Here is a 9,946-nt window from a genome sequence, read left to right on the forward strand (position 1 = left end):
GGATAACGGAAGCCAACTTATGTGCGGGATTCCCTACAGCAATTTGATTTATATCATCTAGATATCTGAACTCGTCAATACCATCAATGATTACCAAACCTCTGCTACTGTTTTCTGTCATTTCATCAAGTATCCCCATGTAATATTTGGGTACAAAACGTTTTAGGAGCTTCTTCCAGTCGGAAATGTTATTAAGTGTGTTTAATTCACGACATGAGAATTTAAATACAAAATCAAGTTTTTTCAAAATTTTGTCGTATGCCCACTGCAAAACCATTTTGTCGATAAGTTAACTGATTGATTGATTGATTTAATTTATATACCGTCGGTTATTATATACAATAGTTCTTTAAAAAATAATATTTTGCAAAAAACTAATCAAAACCGACCAAATATTTTTATATATTTACAATTTAGATGAAAACTATAATAAATAAATAATGAATAAATAATAAATAAAAGATAAACATTCCCCCTCTCCCATTTTCGTATTGATTACGCAAGTTATGGAATCAATTGCCGACACTCTGTGCATGAACAGTGAGAGCCATTCCATTCTTTAATCATTTGCTTAAATTTAACTAGATCTTCGCAACTCTTCGTATGAAAAGGAAGTTTATTCCAAACTTTTGGGGCTAAACATCGCAAACTGTTTAGACCAAAGGTGCTTGTTTTTACACTGATGGTTTTTAGGTTGTTCATGTTTTGACTTCTTACTGGCCTATCAGTTTCCTTAAAAAGGAAAATATCTTTCATGAAAGAAGGACTGATGTTTCTTCGAATTTTAAATATTTCTATGCATAAATATCTGTGCCTTAGTAATTCCAATAACTCTTTCCAATTCCAGCGATCCCTCTAATTAAGACACGTTGATCTTTTTCTTGAACGTTATCTTTTATTTCTATCATTTCCTTCGAAGTAGAAAAACTTTTTAGAAAATGTTCCTGATCGCTTGAAAATGTTTCGTTCCATTGACCTACTGACAGGTCTACGTACACCTCATTGCGATCTTCACTTACATATTTCTTAACAGGCTTTCTTTTAAATGCAGGAGGAACATGCCAAGTAGATAACTCTTTCTTGTACTTCTGCTTCAACAACTTTGAATTTTCTTCTAATCCTGTAATTAAATAATATGAATTTATCAGCCCCTTGAGACTATTTTTGCACCATGCCTTTACGAAATTAAGAAATTGCATGAGTTTTTGTGAGTCCACAGCGTTTTAATCTGTCACGAGCAGGAAATTTTTGAAGAATGAACGCATTTGTCAAAAAAGAAGCTAAAAAGTCAAAAGAGAGAAAATGTTTTTATTGTAAAACTTAACTATTGGGAAGTTAGGAAACATAGGAATTACTGCGGTCCTTAGACTACTGAAAAAGGATCGGGGGTAAAACTGTATTGCTAATTATTTAGGTAAGGTTTGAATAATTGGGAGGGAGAGACTAAAGAGAGTAGACCAAAACTACTTTAATTAAAATACAAGCAAAAAGTATATAAGTTGAATAATAGAAATGTGTTAAATCCTCATCTTAACAAATGGATACTGGGCGGAAGGGGTACCGAGACTGGAAATCAATTTAAGCACTTCCAAAATGTTTTTAAAAGTTAAAATTTAAAATATCACCGATTTTTTATTATCTTTATATATAATCTCATTTGAATCCTCAGATGTTCCGTTAGTTCTAATATTCCAAGCTTGGTAGACGACTCTTCGTCGTGAATATAGAAGATATTATGATATGAATTTAAAATATCATCGATTTTTTTATTATTGGTAAAGAGATTTTCCGATAGCTTCTTTCTTAGTTATGATTATGAATCGTAATCTATATACAGTAGAGTCTCCATAACTCGAACCTCTATAACTCGAATCTCTCCTTAACTCGAACAAATTCGTTGGCACCGTGAAAATTTCCTAATAAACTCTTATAAAAAAACCTCTACAACTCGAACCTCCATAACTCGAATCTTCCCTTAACTCGAACAAATTTTTTTGTCCCTTGGAGACTTTTCTCTCCATAACTCGAATTTTCTGACATCATAATCAAAATTCGAACAGTTTTCCTGATAAATTGGGTCTAAAAATCTTGTTAATACGTGTTTTGCAGGCCTTATTATTGATTCGAATGATTAATGATGCGTCATCCAAACCTTTCGAACGTCTTTTTCGAACGTTTTCGAGAAAATCTAAAGAATTTCAAAAGAAAGACACTCTCATAACAATGTCGTCTGTGGCAGGATCAAAGCGTCGAATTGACAATAAGTCGTGCAAAATCAAGTACAAAGCTCTTAAAGCGTTGGAAAAGGGTACTGCGCCAAAGGATGTGGCAAAAGAGTTCAAAATTCCTCCAAGCACCCTGTCAACTTGGAAGAAAATAAAGAAAAGATTTACAAGCAGTTTAACAACGGGCAAACATCGAAGAGATCAAAGCCAGAAAAATTCGAAGATGTGAACAAAGCTGTTCATAAATGGTTACTTATGATGAGGAGTGAGAATATCCCAATCAGTGGCCCGATGCTGAAAGAGAAAGCTCTTGAGTTTGCCGAAGCGTTGGGTGTCGAGTCATTTCAAGCTTCTCAGGGGTGGATGGCTAAATGGAAAACCAGGTTAGTTGACTAAGATTTTGTTTGTTTATCTTCGTGAAGATAAAATCTAAAAAAAATGTTACAATAGCTTTGGTAGTTGTTTTTTCAAAATATCAATAGACTCTCTTTCAGAGAGGAAGGATAATTTGCATGGGACTTTCATCCCTAATCCATCACCAGCATTCAATGACTTTCCAGTAATTGTTATTTTGCAAACATTGAAGCTGTCATTCTTCAGAAAGTAAAATATGACTTTTGCAAAGCGTCCTGACTTTCCTAGTGGTAGATGTCCAATGATTTCTCCATCATTTTTCTTGACTGCAACTGCATATTTATCCATTTTATTTGTTGGTTCCATGAAGCCATAAAATTCATCTCCAACAGAGGGTGTCCAATTACTTTTATAAACATGATACCCCATGACAAAAGCGTCGATTTCGTACGTAATAAGTTTAATGATAGGAAGTTCTATACAACAAATAATGTCTGTTAATCTTTTGACTTGTTGGACTTTCATGGCTTCCATGCTTTCTTTCACTCGTCAAAACTTCGAAACTTGGTAAAAATCGAATCTTTTTCTATTCGAATTCTTTCACAAATCAAAACATGGTAACAATCGAATGTTTTCTATTCGAATCATGGCCATGGCATTCTAAATTTAGAATTCCATGATTCGAATCAAACAAAATGTAAAGCTCCATCTACACTAGTCACAACTACAGAGATAAACGTTTTTCTCATCCATTCCTTTCAGGTATGGAGTATCCTTCAAAACCATCGCTGGAGAATCACGGTCCGTCACTGAGGAAATGACAGCGCCATGTTTGGAGACAACATTACCAACCATTCTCTCCCGCTATCCTCTGGAAGACATTTTTAACGCCGACGAATTTGGGCTTTTCTTTCAATGCCTTCCCAATAAAACTTTGCATATGAAAGGTGATAAGTGTTCTGGAGGAAAACACAGCAAAGTTAGACTTACTGGTTTAGCTGCTGGTAATGCCTTGGGGGAAAGATTGCCAATGTTTGTAATCGGCAAGTCCGCCAACCCTCGTTGCTTTAAAGGTGTCAAAACACTACCCTGTCGATACCGTTCGCAAAAGAAGAGTTGGATGTCTGGAGAGCTGTTCGAAGAGTGGGTACGCGAGCTTGATCGAAAATTCTCTGTCTCTAAGCGAAAAATTGCTTTGATTATTGACAATTGTACCGCACATCCTCATGTTGAAAACCTGGAATGGGTAGAATTGATCTTTCTTCCTCCAAATACCACGTCCCGAACCCAACCTATGGACCAAGGAATTATCCGCGCCCTAAAAGCAAAATATCGATCGCTAGCAGTGCGGAAATTGATAAAAGCCTTGGACGAGGAAAAATCGACTCCGAAGTTCTCGATTCTTGCAGCTATGTACATGCTAAGGAAAGCATGGGATGATGTTTCCAACAAAACATTCACCAATTGCTTTCGAAAATCAGGAATTTCCCAAAAGGATGCAGAAAGAGCGATCAACGAAGATGACGACCCTTTTAAAAGTTTAACCAGCGAAGTAGAAGAAGACCCAATTCCAACCCTCGATGCTGAACTCTCTTACATAAAACGAAGGTTTCCTGACCACATTGATCCTGACTTATCAACTGAAGATTTCATTGATTTTGACATTGAAGTCAGTACATCCCATGGGCGTCTGAAGACTGCTGACATCATTGCTGAGATCACTGGGACTCAAGACGAAGAATTAGAAGAGGTCGACGAAGAAGACAAGGAGGAAGAAGATAAGATCACAAGACCGACGGCCAAGCAAGTGCGTACAGCTATCAACGTCCTCGAAGACTTGAGTATTTTTTCACATTTTGGAGAAGAAATGATAGCTTCCCTGAGGGACTTGAATCGTAATATCGCCAAAGATTTTGATATGAGTTGTAAGCAAACAGTTATCACCGACTTCTTTTCTAAATAAACATTAAAAAATTCATTAAAAGTGTATTGTTTTGACTTTCATTAACCTAATAGCCCCCTTAAAGTTAGACTTAAGATTAAATATAACGTTTTTATCCAGCTGGTTCACGTAAAGGGAGGATATTGCGCTAAAAGTTGAAAACCTCTACAACTCGAATGTCTCCATAACTCGAACGATTTCCTTTTCCCCGTGGCTGTTCGAGTTATGGAGACTCTACTGTATTAATACGCCAGTTCCGTGTGTCTGTAACAGGCAAAGTGGATATGTTCTTTTTCCTTTGATCTTACCGAAATTTTCTTTGAAGTAACCGAAAAATGCATGTCTAATATGTTAAATTTCTGACGTTACGGCGCGAGGTCAATAACACTACTTTAACGTCAATATCCTATATTAAATTAATGAAGCCGTTACAGTGCACTTAAAATTTTGAGGCCAAATAACTTGGAAACGAGGTGCTGACGTCAATGATTTTTCACCGCGTGGGTAACTAGGGACCACCTAGGATCAATTTGGGATATTTTCCCAAACCTGGGTCCCCGAATTTGTTTTGGAATGGACGGGTTGATGACGTCATCAAAAAACCTTCAAACCCCAATATCTCTGCAACCGTTTATCAAAAGTACATGATCCTATACATTTTCTTGATCAGCGTTTCAAGATCTATACGATGAAGGCAACAGGTATAGAAATTTCTAAATAAAAATTTTTGGGTTTTGACGGGCCATTGCTGACGTCAGCGAAATTTTTAAACGTTATATCTCCTTAGGCGTTTGTCGAAAACATATGATCCTACACATTATTTTGATCAGCGTTTTAACCTTTAAACATTACAGGCAACGAATAAACTAAACTTCACCATTTTTTTTTGTATCTGCACTGCTGACGTCATCAAAAAACATCTAAGACAACCTATTTTCCATTGTCCTTCTGACTAAGTGGATTTCTCCACGGGCCTTATCGACTAGTCTCTTATAATAATACGGAGAGTGTGTCTGTTTGTGTGTCTGTAACAGGCAAAGTGGATGTCTCCATTTTCCTTTAATGTTGCCGAAAAATGCATGTCTAATATGTTAAATTTTCTGACGTTACGATGCGACGAAAATAACACTACTTTAACGTCAATATCCTATATTAAATTAATGAAGCCATTACAGTGCACCTAAAACTTTGAGGCCAAATAACTTGGAAACGAGGTGGTGACGTCAATGATTTTTCACCGCGTGGGTAACTAGGGACCACCTAGGACCAATTTGGGTATTTCCCAAACCTGGGTCCCCGAATCCGTTTCGGAATGGACGGGTTGATGACGTCATTAAAAAACCTTTAAACCCTAATATCTCTGCAACCGTTTGTCAAAAGTACATGATCCTATACATTTTCTTGCTCAGCGTTTCAAGATCTATACGATGAAGGCAACAGGCATACACATTTCTGAAAAAAAACATTTTGTGTTCTGACATGTCTCTGCTGACGTCATCAAAATTTAAATGACGGTTGTTTTTCTCTGTTATCCTGCCTAAGTGGATTTTTCCACGGGCCTTATCGACTAGTCTATATAATAATACGCCAGTTCTGTCTGTGACTTTTGCAAAGTGGATAAAATATAAAATACATATACATACATAAAACGGTTCTGTAATTTATCAAACTTTAACGTTAAACAATATTAACGTCAAAGGAAAGTATATTAACATAAGTGAAGCCATTACAGTGCACTTAAAACTTTGAGGCCAAATAACTTGGAAACGAAGTGGTGACGTCAATAATTTTTCACCGCGTGGGTAACTAGGGACCACCTGGGACCAATTTGGGTAAGTTTTCCAAACCTGGGTCCCAAAATCTGTTTCGGGATGGACGGGTTAATGACGTCATCAAAAAATCTTCAAACCCTAATATCTCTGCAACCGTTTCTCAAAAGTACATGATCCTATATATTTCCTTGATCATTGTTTCAAGATCTATACGATGAAGGCAACATGTATACAAATTTCTAAAAAATTTTTTTGGGGTTTTGACAGGCCATTGCTGCCGTCAGGAAACATTTTAAACCTTTATATCTCATTAATTGCTTATTAAAACCACATGATCATATACGTTGTCTTGATCAGCAGTTTACGCTCTACACAATAGAGGCAACGTGAAAACAAATTTCCATGAAAAAATATTTTGTTGTTGACAGATCATTGCTGACGTCATCAAAATTTAAATAATGGTTCTTTTTTACTGTTATTCTGTCTAAGTGGATTTTTCCACGGGTTTTATCGACTAGTTTTATTTATAATAGTCTAGTCAGGCCCTTGTCCCTAAGTCTTCCGTCCTTTATGTACCGCCCTTGTCCCTAAGTCTTCCGTCTTTTATGTACCGCGGTTCGCGTGTCTCATTATCTACGGTACTATGTTGCGCAGAGACAAACAAGCAATGGCTGTTGTTAAAGAGACTAGCAGAGTGAATCGTTGTCGAAACGCCGGCTTAAGCCACAAGTAATTGTGCGGTCTGCCGGTGCCTGGTCGGACTTTCAAAGTCTTGACGTTACGGCTATCACTTAAAAAATTGGTCGAAGAAGAAGAAGGAGGAGGAGAAAAAGACCGTCCTTTTAATAAGACCTTGAATGTATTCCGAAATCTTAACAACAATAAAAAATATAATCTTTTTTGCACGATATTTCAACTAAAGAGAGAAAAAATATAGGCGTAGAGTTGAAAAAAAAGTAAAAAATTCTACTCTTTTCTCAGTAAAAATATACAAACTTCATGTAGCTAATGATAGTGCAAGAAAATTTGAACTGAATAATAAATTCACAAGTATGAGAAATATCTTCAACATGATTGGCTAATAGAACAGAAGAAAATAGAATCTCTTATAGAAATACGATGTGTCAGTCTGCTTGTGAAGGGCGATTTTGACGTGTGTGCATGTTCCTTTGATGTCGCTGAAAAACGCTTAAAATGTTAATTGACAAATTAAACGTCACGACATCAAAAATGTCAATAACTTAACTTTAGGTCAATAACTGAAATTTAAATTAACGAAGCCATTGCAATCCAGTATACAACTTTATAAAAAATTTTAGCAACTCCTCATTGACATCAGTAAAAATTTTAAACCGTTTGACCCTCTTAATTTTTTTCTAGTATTTATTAATCATTGCTGACGTCATCGAAGTTCAAATGACAGATCTTTTTTTCATTCTTCTGACTATGTGGATGTTTTCACGGGCGTTTTCGACTAGAATCTTATATTTTACATGCAAAAAATTTCAGTAATCTAAGTGATGAGAGAGAAATATTTCACAGAAATATCTGAAATGAGGTGTAGAACTTTGTCATATTGTTTAGTTAGTAAAATGTTTATCCATTTTTGATTCATTAAACAGGCAAAGCATATAAAGAATTTTTTTTTTATTTTGTGTATTTTTTCCTTTCTTTTCTTCTCCTTTATTCCAATAAAATGAGAAGTATTTCTTTCTTATGTAAACCATTTTTTACTATCATGCTTGATAGAGTATTAACTCTAATCTAGCACCAACTAAAATACTACCCGTAGTAACCTTGTTGTAATAATTCTGAAATTTGTGTCGTTAATATTCACGTCAGGAATATCGTGGCATTAGCTGGCAACGAAAACTAAGCTTAACCAGTGGAGCTATTAACCTGGAAAATTCTTTTCATCTTGCAGATATTTTAATCATAATGCCATTCTTTGCCAGCGAATGCTAAGCTGTTAACTGCCTGGTTCTTGCAATATAATGTATTTCTTTTCATTTTAATTCCGCCTATCTTTGTTACTGTGTTTCATATTAGCTTTTTCTTTCTTCGGTCAGGGGTTGTTTCCATTTAACTGCTAAAAATTTTTCTTGTTGAGAATTTAGCACTAGCGGACAATATTATGTTTTGCTTGCATCTTCCCAGCGCAAAAGTTCTATTCGGTTTGTTCTTAACCGCGGTAAATTAACCACTGTGGTAATTTTGCCAAAAGCAATGAGGAACATGGATGATTAACTGTATGCAAAATTTAACTCTACTGGAAATTTCCGTACTATAGCTGAAAATAACCTCCCAAAGCTATCCAAAATGCAGAAGCTGCAGAGGCTATATGGAAATTTGTTTATATTGTTTATAACAACCAATAGCGTTAAAAGTTAAAAGAACGCTTGGTCTATTATGCCGGGACAGAATTAAATTTTCTTATCCACTATTATGAAAGGAAAAAACACATTTTTCATTTAAACATTTTTCATATAGGTGACCATAGAATACATCTTAAAAAAACCCTTTTCATCTGAAGAAAATAAAAACTGCATATCCATCTATGTTTGAGAGCATATTTTAAAACATTTCCAGTGGTATATATACGGAAAAGCTGAAAAGGAATTAAACCCCGCCAACTCTGACTGGCAGCCTAGTAGTGGAACGTTCGCTTCCAGTTCGGATGGTCTAGCGTTCAAACTTCGACCGAGTCATGCCAGAGACTATAAAAGTATGAATCTTTCCTTTCTGCTTAGCGTTCAGCATGAGATAGGATTGATATCTCAGGCGATTGTCTAGTAGAGCGTTGCTATGTGCGCACGAGTTTCGTAGCACAAATGAGAGCTTTAAATACACTAGGAGTCTCTTCGCAGGATGTTGATAGCATTACCAATAGGTACTAAAAAGGCTATCCTGGGAAAAAAATCATTTAATAATAATCATAATTATAATAATATAAATTATAAATCTACTCTAGAGTTAAGATTATGAAAATATATACTGTGCATGCTCATCTTTATATGTGAGTTACAACTTTTTATCTAAACACAAAGTGTTTATTGCTCTACGGCTTTTAAGCCAGTAGAACTCTAAAATGGACTTTTTTGTCGCGAGTTTTACTACCAAAGCTAGTAACGCATGGAAAGCAAGTTTCGCGGTGCGTTAATTATTATTTTTTGAGTCTTGATAAGAGAACTATACTGCTAAACAAGGTGAAAAAAAATTATTTTAACAAATAAATCATTATTAAGGTTACTGTAAAGAAAACAGTTTTTTTTTTAGGTTTTTTGCAAAAAATTCATGACATACAGAAAAAAAAAATCTCTTTCCAATGACATATTTTATATTCTATGAAAATATTTGGAACATCCTTTTTTTCTGAAAAAAGCCTTTTTAGAGGTGTTATACCCTCACACCTTTAAAAAAATATGTGCAAAATGAGTTGAGCATATTTTTTGTAAACATTATGGATAATATGGAACTCCCGTATAAAAATATGCATAATAATATTTTTTAGATAGTTTACTTTCACTATCGAATTAAAAAAGTTAAGGAGTATGCATATGAGCTGTCTTTTGTAAGCCTGACTTCTGTCTATTAATAATTCTGAACGCGTGCACGCATATTCAGCATAAGGAAAAAGTTCGCACTTCTATCAT

At 35.2% G+C, this 9,946-nt stretch overlaps 1 protein-coding gene across 1 annotated transcript; it reads left to right on the plus strand.

Moving 5' to 3' along the window:
* Positions 1-2,483: 2,483 nt before the first annotated feature.
* On the plus strand, positions 2,484-4,542 carry LOC130612889 (tigger transposable element-derived protein 4-like). Its single transcript, XM_057434226.1, has 2 exons — positions 2,484-2,608; positions 3,342-4,542. The coding sequence occupies exons 1-2, from the start codon at positions 2,484-2,486 to the stop codon at positions 4,540-4,542; spliced, it is 1,326 nt and encodes a 441-aa protein (XP_057290209.1).
* Positions 4,543-9,946: the final 5,404 nt, after the last annotated feature.

The sequence above is a fragment of the Hydractinia symbiolongicarpus genome, chromosome 10 (genome assembly GCF_029227915.1).
Source record: "Hydractinia symbiolongicarpus strain clone_291-10 chromosome 10, HSymV2.1, whole genome shotgun sequence".
Taxonomy (NCBI): domain Eukaryota; kingdom Metazoa; phylum Cnidaria; class Hydrozoa; order Anthoathecata; family Hydractiniidae; genus Hydractinia; species Hydractinia symbiolongicarpus.

What these genes read in the sequence shown, in the direction of transcription:
- LOC130612889 (XM_057434226.1), top strand. Translation starts at nt 2,484, where the DNA reads ATGAGGAGTGAGAATATCCCAATCAGTGGCCCGATGCTGAAAGAGAAA. An exon ending in ATGGCTAAATGGAAAACCAG is followed by an intron (nt 2,609 to 3,341) that starts GTTAGTTGACTA and finishes CATTCCTTTCAG; the next exon opens with GTATGGAGTATCCTTCAAAA.